Here is a 15506-nt window from a genome sequence, read left to right on the forward strand (position 1 = left end):
GGCTTTGGTCCTCGTGAGGTCCTGACAAGACCAGTGTATGCTGTAAAGGTCCTAAATAAGTAACACACACACACACACACACACACACACACACACACACACACACACACACACACACACACACACACACACACACACACACACACACACACACACACACACACACACACACACACACACACACACACACACACACACACACACACACACACACACACACCCTGTAGCCAAAAGCAACATGCACCAAAACAACTCCCTGACATGTTAACACCACCCAGAGAGGGACTTGGACATAATGTGCACACACACAAACACACACTCTCATTAGCAATGGTGTAAAATGGAGCATATTGACTTCTAGTGACAACAGAAGCTGCTTAAATCCTCCAGTCTACACAGGCTTTATCACACTGAGGCTGAACTCTGGTATGTGTGTGTGTGTGTGTGTGTGTCCGTGTGTCCCTCTCTATCCTCTCTTTCCCTTTGCGTGTGTGTTGGCACTTTGACACCCAAGCGCACAGTGCGCGCGCATTACCGTGCCATTCCACGTCGCACCGTGCTGTGCCGCTCATCGCCTATGAAGCCAAAGGGAAAAGGCTTAACGCCAGATCGCACGCAGGCAGCAGGCACCGACAGACCGGAGCCGGTTCATTAAAACCCGCTCTGCAGACCCGCTGTCGGCCGCGCGCATCACTACTACAACTACTTGCGGTGCCGCCGACGGACCCAGAGCGACAAGCGCGCGCTGACGGTGTGGAGGAGGAGGGCACAATGGAACCGAACCCGAGCCGATAACCGGTTCACTCATACACACGTAGACGCTGCAGCTGTGAGGGACGCCACACGTTCACCGGAGACATGGCGACAACCGGCAAGATCTGAACTTTGCTGGAGCCGCCGCGCAGGATTACCGAGCTGTCCACCGTCTGCAGAGCGACGAGCGGGAGCCAGAGTGCGCGTCAGTGGATCGGTCACCGGGAACAGGATCCGTGATGCCGCGCGGGAACGGAGGTCTGGGGGCCTGGCAGGTGCTGATGACCATCTCCTTGGTCATCGCCCCCCTGTCTGCACACGGTGAGTCCGCGGCACCGGACCGGTGTCCCACCCTGTGCGTGTGCGCGCGTGTGTGAGTGTGCATTTGTTGCATGCAAGCGCGCAAGTGCATGAATCAGATCACACCTGCATTGGCTTTAATGTGTAAAATGACAAATGACAGCAGCTGCCATTTACAACATGGACATCAGTGGTTGATATGAAATGAAATGATCTATTGGGAGCACTGGGATTATTTTAATCTGTAGATATGAACCTGCAGGACTTTGCTTTTTTTGATCTTCTTATTCTTTTTAGATTAAAACACTGATCTTTTTTTCAAATGTATCGCAATTTAAATGCAGTCATTTGCCTCTTAACACCCATGATGTCATTGGGTTTTCTCGCAGAGAAAAAGGTCTTCTATGAATCACTAACCTGTGCACACAGATCCATTGGTGTGAGCTGAGATGTTCTCATGTTAAGGGGCTGCTATATTGATTATTAATGACACTTGAACCATTGATCCTGCCACTGCACGGTCTGATCCAATCTCACGCCCGGTCACAAACCTGTAGCTTTAAGGTAAAAGTCTTGTTCTCGGCGTAAAGAGCTGTTATGCTGCAGAGAAGAGAAGCACTGTGGGTCTGTGGGTGATCGGGGGGGGCATGTGTCAGGTCAGTGCTGCAGCAGTGGCGGTGCGTGGCCCAGACAAAAACGGGATTAGGGCCATGTACCGTGGGTCTGTCTGCAGGGGTGGTGGTGGGGGGGTCTGAATTAACCCAGACATCCAGGGGAAGCCCGAGACAACCGAGGCCCGCAACAAGCCGCAGACGGTGCTGCAGTGTGGGAACAAACACGTGTCCCTGCCTCTGTCTGTCTGTCTGTCTGTGATAAATAGAAATGAAATGAAACGCCTCCGCTGCCCAGCAACAGGGTAGCTGGCTCGTGCACGCGCAGGGTCGCCGGGGTTCACGTGGGCACGCCCCCCCCCGCGTCTCTCGCCGCATCTCGCGCCCTCGATGTGTAACTAGGCGTTAACACTGTGACATATTGACCGGTAAACACTGTCTGTCATGTTCACACGCCACGTGACATCTCTGTGATCAGCCTCATTACAGGGACGTTGTTATCGTGAAGGAACACATGCAGCCCTGCGAAGCCAACCTGCATGATGACGCCCTGCAGGGACAGATTGGGGTTGTTCCTGTCCTGTACAAAACAAATGATCCGAATAATACAAATATAAGATTTAGGTTTATAGCACCTTTCAAAACTTAGTCACTTCACAAGTGAAAAATGTATACTTGAAGGCAAACATCGGCAGAGCATTAGAGCACAAATACAATATACACATGAGAAAAGAGAAAAAACAAGATATTGTAACCAAATTGTAACCTTTTTAATTTAAAGCTGCTGTACAACTAAAGTTTTTTATTAGGGGCTGAGCACTGACAGGCACTGACAGACAGTGAGGCCCTATTGAAATTGTAAGGATTATTATTCTTTTTCAGGCAAATGAATAGGCTTTTTGAAGGTTTTAACATGCTCAAATTCTTACCAAAGTTTGAAGAAAATTAGAAAGTGGTGAAAATACACATATTCTGGAGGAGTTTTCAAGGGGCGTGGCAAAATGGCTCAACGGTGCCCCCCGAGACATGTTCACATTGATCGATCTTCACAAAAATCAATACACATGTATCGATTGATCAGGCAAACAAAACAGTCTATAGGTGCAATTTGAAAAACGCAACAGGAAGCCTGCTATTTTGCATTTAGAGGCCATTTTGGCCATAATCCACATTTTTGCTTTGAGGTACTTGTACTTATTATTAAATTACATTAATTTACACAGGCAGGGTTCCTATCAGGCTAATCTGTCCTCCCCATTAATATCTATGCAGGTATATAAATGAATACAGTTCAACAAAACATCCGCCGAAATATTCATACAGCTGAATCATCTAAAACAACAACTGTTCATTATAGCCTCAATCTATGACCCTTATAAACCAACTAAATAAAATAGGAAGAGCAGTGCAAACTTTGAATTTAGTCATTTGGCTTAAAAGAATCAAATGACATTATGGAAATTAATTACATTTTTTAATGTATATCCTTTTGATTTTGCATGCAAACAGGTTATCAGTGAGAGCCATGTAAGACAGTATGGATTAAATCCAGACTCCTGGGTGCTCCGCCATGTTACTGGGTGTGTTTGTCCCCTGTCTGAATGAACACACACTGTGAGGTCCATCTGCCCTGTAGCCCTAGAAAGCTCATGATATGTCACAATGGATCAGATCATCAGCATCTCCCTGACTTTCACATACACGCACACAGAAGGAAAGGAGATGAAACTATTTATGGTTTTAAAAGCGAAAATGCACAAAGGAGGGTTGCAGGTTGACCAAATAATGCAAATAACAAATAAGTGATCACCTGGACACATGCAGTGCAACATTCTCTAAAAGTTTTATTGTAAAAAATGAAATAATAAGTGCATCCAATAATATGGGCTTGTAGTTGTCAAAGTCTGCCAACAGGTTTATATATATATATGAATATGGTAGTTGTTTGTCCGTCCAACAATAGGACACCTACCCATAACTCCCTCTGCCTGCTGCTGATGAGGCCACTGATGCTGGGAATCTAGCCAGTAACAGTGACCTCAGGTAGAAACGTGTTACCATGGCGACTGGCTCAGCATAATGCTCGAGGTGAGGAGCTCGGTGACAGTGACGGGCACACAGGGCGCCCTTTTCCCCCGACAGGAAGTCAAACAGCTGAGCGGGTGCTCCTACCTTCAATTCGCTTGTGATGCTCTTGTAATCTGTTCATGCTCTCTTCTTGCTCTTGTAATGGCCATGAGGCCGCTGCCAGCTGCTGACAGGATGCGGCATCTAAGTCTCGACAGGGAACAAATTGGTAGATTGGTTCAATAAATGAAATTTGATTCAGTTGTAATCAGTTGTAACCGGTGCGGCGTGTCTATCTCTTTACACAGACTGTGAAGCATTCCAGCCCAATTCCAGCTCGGGTTTTCCCACAGATGGAGTTGGTATTCAACACAAACTGACTCGCTGGCTGATTGATTGGAAAACAAGAGAGAGAGTGAGTGAGAGAGAGAGAGAGAGCTTACACTGGATTCTCTGTTTCCACTGCAACTCCCTCACCCCTCTCCTCCTTTCAACATGGCACCTCTTTACATCTCACCATGGCAACAGCAGCATGTGTGTGTGGTGTGTGTGTGTAAGTCTGTAGGAAAGGTGAATCTCATGGTTCCTCAGCCACCACTAGTCGTTGTGACTCCAGGCACGTTCAGATGGTTTTTGTATTAGCTCTGAATGAAGTGGCAGACACAGGAAGCAGCGATCTCATTGGACGGGCGCAGCGATTTCCAGGGTGGCAGTGGGACAGAAGCCGTCCGGCCAAGTATCTGGACGAGCTTGGCAGTTTGTGCAGATGTACCAGGCCAATGGAAAAGTACGAAGACGTGGAATTCTTTTTTTTTTTTATTTTTTTAAATCAGTCAGCTGTGGAAACGGTACCTCAAGTGCAAGACAAATATTCCCCACTGGGATCTGCCTCTCTGTCCTGTTCCCTTTAGATTCCACCAAATAAGATGTAGCTCTACTTTTTTGGTGATGCACAAATTTGCAAAGAGTTAGGTGAGAAGATAAAACTCGCTTTTGTAATGTTCACTAAATATAAAGCAACCACCAGGGAAAATACTAAAAGGTCAAATAAAATAAAGTCCTGTTGATATGAAGAACATTTGACTGCACAGGATGGATTAGTGATGGCACAGAGGTCACCTGCGGCATGTTGAGAGGTTTTGAAGAATCCCTGTGTGGTTATATCTCTTTATCTCTGTGTTTCCTTGTCTGCTTCTTTGACTGCGTGTTTCAATCTTCCTCTGCAGATTGCCAAGTTGAGGCGAAGTGCCTTGACCAGTCGGCCTCTAACCTATCGCTCTAAATCCTAATCTAATCCTTGCCCTGTCTCGGTCACCAGAGCACATTAGTGAATCACTGGATGTGCCTAATCCTGCCTCTCCCCAGTCTGATTACACGTCAGTCCTCGGCTCTTGTTCTGATTTCTTTCTCAATTAATCACTTAGGACAATCTCTTAAGACAGTCTTAAATCTGTTTTATTCGAATGTTGTGCTTTTTCTTAATTGTTTTGTAAAAGGATAGTGTGACATCACAGTATTATCCTGGCCTGCTGCAGCCTGAAGGCACTTTCAGCAGAATACTGTAGGGATCCTTTTAAATTATTCATCCCTCATCCTTGGGCCACAATCTTCATAAAACTAAACAGAGACGACACCATGGGATCGGCTTCGGTTCGAGAGAGAAGCTTTAAATGTGTTTATACAAGATTCCTTTTTTATGACTTTGTCCTCTATATTTAGATGAAATCACAAAAAATACGTGAAAACTCCCCCGCCGCTGCGTCATTGATGCGGTGTGGGCCAATAAGAATATGTTAAAGAGCACTGGATTGATTTGTACACATCAAAGACAGTTTACCTGTCACATTAAAGAGGACGCAGCCAGTGAAACAGCAGTGCGACGTGACTTCAGTTGAGGAGCTTTGTTTACGCTGAGCAAATAAACCTTGATGGTGACATCACTGTTGTCTCGACTTAGGCTTTGAGACTATGATTTTTTTAATGAGAATCCGTGATACATGCGAATGGCTTTTTGTTTTAATGTCATTTCGAAGTAAAAAAAGGTCTGTTTATGTAAATCCATTCGTTCAGTGAAATCTGTTCAATTGTTTTTGTGTAATGTTGATCACAGACAAACAGACAGGGGGTAAAACATCACCTCCTTTGTAGAGGGAATCTCATCTTTTCTGTTTTTGTTTAAACTGTCACTTTTGTTTAAACTGTCACTTAACCCAAACCGCTGGGCTACCTGATAACCTTTTATTGTGTCGGATTGACAGGGAGGCATTCGCTGACCAGGCGCCATCATCACCACAACCAATCATCTCTCAACAACGAGGCCTTGAACACCGGGATGGTGCTGAGTGATGACTCGGCGGAGAGAGACCACCTGATCGGAGCAGGTCTCGGGGCCAAACTCCCCCTCAGCTCCACCAAACACCACCATTCTCGCAAACACGTCCACCTCGACTTCGTGGAGGAGGACCCACCTGTCGTGGAGGAGCTCACTGCCGGTGGTGCAGGTCCAGACCAGCCCGGAAACCCCATGACCGAGGACGTCATCACCGTGGCGTTCCACAGCCCGGCGCCGGATGTTGTGCCCTCTGACGCTTTGGATTTGGCAAAAGTCCCCAAACCCCAGAAGCAGAAAGGGGCGGACCCCACCGCATGGACGCTGTCGGACTTTTACGACTACCTTGCACCCGACGATGACCTCTCGGCGTTGGATACGACCCCGGAGCCCGAGCCCACACCTTCCCCCCCAGCCGACATGGAGGATGAGAATCCGCGCCTTTCTGTTTCTCCTGCTGTCCCTGACAATGTGATGCCTAAAGTGGAGAGTGAGCCCTCCTCACCTGTTCCTCCAATGCCAGGGCCAGACAAGGATGATAGGGTCAGCGTGGGTGGTGCCATGGGGGCTGACGGCTGCAGGCTGGGCTTCGTCCGCTCTGGACCAGGGGTGTGTGTGTCTCAATGTGACACTGAAACCAATTTCTGCCTCAATGGAGGGGTGTGCACCGTGGTGGCAGGAATGGGGGCTTTCTGCAGGTAAGAAAAACAAACAGGTAAACTGCACTGGCTGCTTTGGTTGTTTCTGGGTAAACTTTAAGGTTGTTTGCACCAGAAAGTGTTTAATAACAGAAAGGCTTTTCATTAGCATTTAAAAAGATTCAGTGACATTTAGAGGAGAAGTGGTGAACACGCACTAGCACACTATTTGAGTATTTGGGAGGATTGTTGGCAGCTCAAATTTTCCCCTATTTGATTTGTGTTGTTGGGATCATTTTCAAATGTTCTCCGTCCAACACAAAGAAAAGATTTAGGACATTTCAGACAAGCAGACACACAATTACACACACATGCACAAAGACAGAAGGCTGGTTTAATGTGTCATGAGGGTTTGTCAAGATCACAGCAGGGTCGCTGGAGGATAAGCTCAGTATTGGAGGCAGGGGGTAAAGAGTGTGTGGGTGTGTGCGTGTGCATGTGTGTGTGTGAAGACACACCAAGTATGGACTCATAGAAAGTATGAGAAAGATGACATGCAGTGAGGTCAGGGACGAGCAATACACACACGCACATACACATTAAATGGAGATGCACGCATGCTGCTCATGCACATACAGTAAACCACGCCTTGATAGCACCATCTGTCCCATCCTGAGCTGAGAGGTAAACTGTTGCTCAGCTTATTGTACCTGCTGAGTAATGGCACACACACACACACACACACACACACACACACACACACACACACACACACACACACACACACACACACACACACACACACACACACACACACACACACACACACACACACACACACACACACACACACACACACACACACACACACACACACACACACACACACACACACACCCTGATCCTCTGATCTTATTAAGGACTCGGCTGTAGGCCGAATCCCTGCTTTGCTGGACAGACCTCAGTGCACCATGTCATCAGTACCATTTTACACTCTTTACTCTGGATAACATGCTGTTGATATAAATATGGTAAATAGGGCAGTTAAGCGGACACTCATGATAAACCTCTTTTCATACAGCAGCTCAACAGAATACAAAAAAACACAAGATACTTAAAAAAAAAAATAACTTTGTTGTTCATGTCTCTGTTTCTGCCCCCTTGTGTCCAGGTGTAACGTGCAGGACTACATCTGGAACAAAGGCACGCGCTGTGATTGGGCGGTCACCGAGTTTCAGGTGATTTGCGCGGTGGTGGGCGTGTCCTCCTTTGTGCTCCTCCTCCTCTTCATGATCATCGTATTCTTTGCCAAGAGGCTGCACCGCCTCAAGAACGAGAACAGGCGCCTTCGCAAACGCAGGTGTGTGTGTGTGTGAACTTCTACCTTTGTGAGGACAATTGTCAGCATAGACCCTACAGAGTGAGGATTTAGTTGAGAGTTGACCTCACTATGTCACTGTCTAATTCATGTAAAACAATCTAATAAAGCATGTTGACATCCATGAGCAGTGAGAACAATCCCTCCAATCAGATCTAATTAGATTATATATTCACCAGCCACAAAGTGATATTTAGAGTTTATCTATTGCTCTTCTCTTGCGTCCCCTGAATTATTTACATTGTTGATATATGTTTATGGATAAAGTGTCTACCAGAGGCTTTAATACCAGCTGCACAATGTGCATGAGCAATGTAGGTAATATCTGGACCTGGAACCATCGAAGTGCCAAAAGATAAAAGCTCTCTTTCCCTGTGCCCTCCTGCAGTAAGTACCGGCCGCAGAGCAGCGAGCCACAGACGGACGGCCTCTCGGTTTCCACGATGGCCGACGGCTCGCAGCCAAATGTAAGGAAACTGTGCGACACCCCTCCGCCCGCTCCCCAAGCTCACACTCACAACCTGGCGTACTATGACAACATTATCTGTCAGGTATGCCCCAGCTCTCCTCATGTTTGCTCTCCTCTCTCTCTCTTTCTCTCTCTCCTTCCACCTCTTCTTCTATTCTGTTGGATGTTTTCTCTCTTATTCTTTATCTGTTTGCCTGTAATTTCATTTCTTCCATCCGTTTTCCCCGTTTATGTTTGCTCCTGTGTGCAATCTTCACTAGTGATATGATATATGTGTCTGTCTGTGGTCATCCTCTGTCTGTGTATGCATGGCCTGAAAATACAAATAACTGAAGCTTGTTGTGGTATGCACACACCAAACCCCCATTTGATCCCTTGTTAAATCAAAAATTGGTTTTCACCTGCAGTTGTGTATGTACAGCATAAGTGTGTGTTTAATGCTTTTCACACTCACTGATGCCCTTTAGAGGCCATCACCAACCAGCTATACCTGGGAGTATAAACCCAGAAACCCTTATAACCACTTTCAGGTAAGAGCAGAGCAGAAGTGTCCACACCGCCTGCAGCAGTTTCCCCTCCCCGGCTTCGCTTTCAGCTTGAGCAATCTATAGATGCCAGATCTGCAAAAACCTCTCTTCCTCCTCCTGCATCGGCTGTGCTCCGCGTACGCTGCAGTTGAAATGATTAATCACCCCCTGCTTCCTGCAACCAGTAGTTCTGAGTTGTTATATAGTCTGCGCCGTGTGAATAAATTGTTCCCCAAATTGGGAGGCTCAATGAGGAGCCTTCATTTTGTTTGAACAGCCATTTTAGGGTCCCCGTGCAGCAGGCCTCCCTCTATTCCATCCAGTCCTCCTCCAAAGGTTGCACGTGTAGAGCTGCTATAGTCAACTGCATTCTGTAGCAGCATGTGTGTGTGTGTCTGTGAATATAAATGTGTATGCATTGATGTATTCATTCCCATGTTTCTGAATGTGGGGGTTTGTGTGCGCAGGCAGATAAACGCGTGCCCCTGTTTGGCATTCATCAAATCACACACGCCTGCTGGGTTTCTGACCCAATACAGTTTACTGACGCACAGTCAAACTCTTAAACTCAATAATCAATGGAAATTTGTGTTGATGGAGGAAGATCTTAATACGAGATTCACAAAAAATTCCGTTAAGAGTTATTCAAAGCAATTTCTACAAGCATGACCTTGAGTTTATAGAACTTGCTGTCTCTGGTGTTAAAGTATGATGGGTTAGTTGTGTCCAGCTGTGGCCAGTGTGGAGGATCGATGGTGGCCTACTTGCCGCCTGCTGTGCCCATGACCTTCAGATGTCTGTGACATGCCAGTCAGTCGATAGCTCTAACATTGACAAGCTGACACAGTCAGATGAGCACAGACACAACAGTTGTTGCAGTCACAGAAACACTCATTGATAACTGCTGCATTTAGTACTTTTCACACAAAACCCAGATCGAAGGATTTCTCAAAACCCCACACACATTCCCAGTCCATTACCCACTCTCGACGGGACTAACTTGAGTGAACTAATTGTGACTTTTGTTTTTTCTGTTTTGTTAATATAAACCACTGCTTTCCGTGCTCTGCTGGCATTTCAGCACGGTTGTAACAGATGAGTTTCTGTGACGTCCGGATGCTCTAAATGTCAGGTCTAGAGGCTAAAAAGCCCCTGCAGGCACACGGTCTGCAATGCAGTCCTTTAAATGTCAGAGAGCCGATTGACCATGACCGACTCCGATTGCCCTCGATTCAACTCTTCTGGGGCGGCTGATTGGTATCTTTTTAAGAAGCCAGAGATATGATTCGTGGATTAGATAAAGGTCTCTGCATAAAGACTGAGTATCAGTTCACACAGTGACCCGTATGTGTTCAAGAAGATCACATCAAACAGGACTGACGCTTTCTGCGTGATAGGCATAAGATTCTGCTTTCCTGTTCTGCTTCTTTTCAGTTGGCACTCTATAAAGGGGCTTTTATTCAGTTGTTTTCATTCTTTGAAGATCCTATCGTCAGTAATCCTGCAATGTGCTTATCACTTATAACTCTGCACTGGCCCTGTCTCAATTCAAGGGATGTATGGAGGTGTTTTTGGGACAAGAAGACCGCGACTGCCGAAATTAGGCGATCTTGTCAACAGAACAGCTGTTTGTTGGCTGTGTTTGAAGGTTTAGTCTAGTCAAGGTCAAGTTGCGCCGTTGTGACGCAACCTGTCTTCAAATTATGCCTCTGAGGGATGCTGAACCTGAATTGTAACAATTAAAGTGTAGCCATTCTTTTCTTTTTTCTAATTGGATATCAACTTACCTGTGAAGATGTAATGCACACCAGAGGATTAGAAAATCTATTTTAAACCCATTTTCCTAGACATAGTTTGCATAACAATTGGATTTTCCTGATAAATGAAACCACCTAAAATTGACACATCCCCTCAAACTATGCAACACACACATTTATACACATGAGATTATGCTGAATCAAATCAGCAAAGGAAACCTCTCCAGGCTTCAGTAGAGCTAGAACACAAAGAAAAGCATATAAGGCTACACAAACTATCCTGCAGGTGCTAACATATCCCCACTCAAATGAATCAATGCACTTTGTGGTTACAGAACTCTTTATGTGTGCTAGTGTGTATCACGGTGTGCATAATGAGTACGTAATTCTCCCCACAGGATGACCCCCACAAGAAGGAGGACCCAGGGAAGTCCCTGCAGCCCAAGGAAGAGGGCTCTATGAACATCCTCAACTCTCATTCCCCCAAGCATGAGAACAATCGCCCGCCCTCCGTCGCTCACGACCACGACCTCACTCCCAACAACACAGAGGAGAACGCCGAGGTAAACAGTCTCCAGAACAACCTGGTTTAAAAAAAACACCATCTGACAAAATGTGCAGCTGAAGAATCCGACAAAAATATTTAATGTGCACACAAACAACAAAAGATGATTTTAGGCTAACAATTGTTTACACCTTGCAAAGTGTTTTTATACAGTTTTAATCAGGCCGCATGTCAAAAGTAAAGCACAACACGAATTAAAGGACGCAACATGAAAAGCACAATAGTCCTGTTTACAAGGCTGTCATGCCATCACTGACCACATAGGGGCGCCGCTGCCTCCTTTCTTTTCTCTACCTGCCTCTTACTGCTGGTCTAAAATCTTTGGCTTGGACCAACTACTGACTCTCCTCTCTGCTGATGCTCTGCCTTGGTCTTTGACCAATGAACTGTCGCTCCTTCATCCTCCTCCTCATCTCCTGTCTCCTGTCTCCTTAACCCCGCCCCCTCGCCTCAGCCCGCCCCCGCCTTACTGTCTCGCTCTGCCCGCATGCATTGGTGTTCTCAACGGAAAGTGTCTGAAAACGTAAAATATTTGCAAAAAGAAGTATGTGGAAATCAAGTGAATCTGTATTTGCGAAAAAATATTCCTGTTTGCTAATAGGTGGATATGTCTAGACTACATGAGGTCAAAGTAATTGCTTGGAGTTGATATTTGAATCTATATACATATATTACACACACTGTGTCTTGGTTTTCAATGTGATTTCTAATACTTTAATGTACTTGAGGTTCTTTTGTACTTTTTTGGGTATACATGGAGGATTATAGTTCACAGTGGTTGGAATAAATCTTTTTAATTTTATCCAGCTTGTCCCTGTGTTTTGCTATGAGCTCCACTTTCCCTCTATTTCTTACTCTTTTCTCTCTGCATGTTTGCTCATGATGAAGCTTACTACTGCCCCACTGCTTCCTTCCTTATAATAACTGAATGCATGGCTGACCCTGCTTTTGTGCCACAGCTCGCAGATTAACACCACACACACACACACACACACACACACACACACACACACACACACACACACACAGGTTTTCTTTGTGCCCGTTCAGCACCACGGACAGCTCTCCAGGATGAATACAAACTACCACAGGAGTTGAAACAGGTTTTAAATCAAAATTTCCAGCAGCATTCTTACCCATATTGAATGTTTAAGTGAGAGAAAAGATCACAGATCACTACATTTGAATTCGTCATTTACAGAATCTAGATTTACTTCTAAACAAGGAATGAAAATTAAACTTAAATTAGCTAATTTCAGAAACAACACTATTATGTACATTTTGTGTACATTATTTTATTTCTTCATGTCTAGTGCTGATCATTTATACCATCATCTGTATTTAGGCTCCTGCATCCATGGATGGATTACTACTTCTGATTTAAAATCCTATTGCAGCTTTACATTTAGGTAACAATGAGCTGATTCCAACAATAGTATAGGGAAAGATATAGCTCACTTTGACTACAGAGTAAAAATAGAATTGAATCATTTCAGCGGGAGAGATAATAAGATAAAATAAGCACAAACAGACAAACAGAGTGTGCAGTAATAGGTACAGCAGAGAAATTAACCAATTAATCATACATTTAATTCAAGTGGCTAAAGTTGGGGCACACAAGGATGTTTTTTCATCCGTGAGCAGTTACCAGCTCACTGCTTCATAAAACTTCTGAAAACAACAAAATAAGTGTTTTTACGATACTTTTCCCAGGAGTTTTCTCTTGTCTAAAGTTGGTTGTAGGTTTAAGTTGCTGTAAAAAACATCCTCATCATTAACAGTGGATCAAATTATAACTTATGAATCCACAGAGAATTATCGGACAACTCTGCAGTTCTTCTGAGCTCCACAGAGCTTCATAGCAGCTTTGGTTTTCCAGCCTTTACATCACTGTTTGGTTTGACTCTCATAGCAGATCTCATAAATTTCCCTTGGGAATTGGTGGAGACCAAAAACAGAGCTATTATTGGAAAACGTTTCATGAGGCAGCCAGAAACATGAATCCACATGAATGCTCGGGTTACTCATATCTGTATAATTTGTAAACAGTTTGCTCCTTTACTTAATAATGTTAGTGTTCACAGCTGGTTTCCTCTGCCCCCAAGTGGCATATAAAACCGTTTTCACCTTCCGTGTCTGTGCCCAGGGGCCCATTGTCTCATAATCCATCCATGCCTGTATCTCTGTGTAGCTTCATTTAATTATTGTGTGACTCTCCCTGCATTGCTGCATCTCTCTCTACCTGCCATATTTCCACATCAGGATGGAGTCACTATTGGCCTGGAAGTGCTCCTGCCCAAAGAGGCCAAGCTCCACCCAGAGACCAGCTCGCCCCTTCAGTACGACGTCTTCCTCTACAAGGTCGCCAACAATGGAGACACTGACTCCCCCAGCCAAGCCCCTCCCTCACACAGTGCCAACTCTCACTCCACCTGTCACCACATCCCCAAATCGCCCAAGAAGCCCAAGTCGCCCAAGGTGTCGAAGTCATCCAAATCACCCAAACACACCAAGGAGCATCCACCCGTCAACCATGAGCCCTTGTCTGTAAGGCACTCCTCACCTGGCCGTCACCTCTCAACCGCTCAATACCCGCCATGCTCTCGTCACTCTGCACCCGAGTGCTACTCTTCCCCCAGCTGCCACCCATCCTCCCACCACTCTCCCTCCCAGTACAAACGCGTGCCCACATCCGCCTCCACCTCGCCCCAGATGCGCAGGCCCAGAGGTCGATCTCAAGGTCCCGACTCAGAGCGCTCGGGGACCGGGAGAGAGCACCACAGCGGACATATTCGTCCGTCTCCATCCTCGCCTCATCTTACCCAGCCTTCTCCATCACCATCAGGCAGGGCGAAGTACAGCCCGGTCAGCACCCGATCCCTGCCACCGCTCTCCTGACCAGGCCTTCACCCAGTGCGGCTTGGCGTCCATGAACTCAAACGCACAAAACATCTCTCATGATCTAATCTCTCCACTGATCTGTCCATCAATGCTCTAACCCTTTAATTAGTGATTTATAGGTGAATTGTCTACCCATCCGCCATCCATCTTTGTACTCTGACTCCCAAAATGTATACCCGGACGATGAGCACAGCACCTGCTCCATGGAGCCAGAAAACTAGAACTGGGATCACACTGTATCCACTACACTCAGACACAGATGCGCCAAAACAAATAAATCACTGTGTAGTCTCTGCAGCCACACGTTCACACCTTTGTGTAAATAATTAAACGTCTCAAAGCTCAGGTTACCGCTCGCACAAACACATAAAACAAATCACTAAATCTCCTAGAACGGTGCCAACGACTGCTGAAGATAGTGAGTGCAAAGGTTCCATAGAGGTTTACAACATTAGCCTTAGTGTTTTCAACTGTTTATACAAATCTTTTGCTATTCAGTGTGTACGATTATTATGTGTTTTCAAAGGCTTTTTGGTATGTTTTTCATGTTTCTAATCCTCAATAAAAAAGATGAACGAAAAAATACGCAGCATTGTGCTCTACAGACGGAGAGAGAAAGGGAAAGAGGAGCAAAGCAAACAGAGAGACGCTGATGAAACAGGAATAAAAGATGAGGCTTGTCAATGAATGTTAAAAAAATACGAGGGACCATGTCTCCCTCTTCTGGATACAGCAATAACTGCAACATGGAAAGGCATAATAAATGCCCTCGTAATCCTGGCGCTTCATTTACTTTTCAGTTTTAACATTATTTGTTGAATAATATGTTAAAAAAGCAAATACTGAGAGTAAAACTATATATTAGTTTTCCGGATAATTCATCATCATGGATCATTTCTGTTTCCATGTGTCAGTATCAGCTACAATTATGTGTGTCTTCACATTTTTAGCCATATCTAGTTTAGAGACCACGAAACTGAAAAGGGGCTACCGTGGCTTAGAAGGTACAACGGGTCGTCCACTAAACAGATGGTGGTTTGATCCCCGGCTCTTCCAGTCTGCATGCCACTGAACCATAATTGCCCCTGACGTCTGTTCCGGCAGTGGGTGAAGAGTGTGTGATATAGAAATGAATGTGATGTAAACTGTAAAGCACTTTGAGTGATCGATAAGACAAGAAAAGTGCCGAATAAATACAGTGCATTAGTGGC

The 15506-nt window shown here is 45.4% G+C and overlaps 1 protein-coding gene across 1 annotated transcript; it reads left to right on the forward strand.

Moving 5' to 3' along the window:
* The first annotated feature begins 636 nt into the window (after nucleotides 1–636).
* On the forward strand, nucleotides 637–14878 carry cspg5b (chondroitin sulfate proteoglycan 5b). Its single transcript, XM_053446990.1, has 6 exons — nucleotides 637–1074; nucleotides 5990–6758; nucleotides 7870–8058; nucleotides 8465–8627; nucleotides 11228–11392; nucleotides 13657–14878. Exons 1-6 carry the CDS (start codon nucleotides 993–995, stop codon nucleotides 14290–14292), a joined length of 2004 nt encoding a protein of 667 aa, XP_053302965.1. The 5' UTR covers nucleotides 637–992; the 3' UTR covers nucleotides 14293–14878.
* The last annotated feature ends 628 nt before the right edge of the window (nucleotides 14879–15506 follow it).

Source organism: Pleuronectes platessa, chromosome 18, assembly GCF_947347685.1.
Source record: "Pleuronectes platessa chromosome 18, fPlePla1.1, whole genome shotgun sequence".
NCBI classification, from domain to species: Eukaryota; Metazoa; Chordata; class Actinopteri; order Pleuronectiformes; family Pleuronectidae; genus Pleuronectes; species Pleuronectes platessa.

Excerpts from the sequence above, each read along its gene's own strand:
- cspg5b (XM_053446990.1), top strand. The coding sequence starts at position 993 with ATGCCGCGCGGGAACGGAGGTCTGGGGGCCTGGCAGGTGCTGATGACC. Across the intron at positions 6,759-7,869 it reads GGAATGGGGGCTTTCTGCAG|GTGTAACGTGCAGGACTACA; the intron begins GTAAGAAAAACA and ends CCTTGTGTCCAG. Across the intron at positions 11,393-13,656 it reads ACACAGAGGAGAACGCCGAG|GATGGAGTCACTATTGGCCT; the intron begins GTAAACAGTCTC and ends TTTCCACATCAG.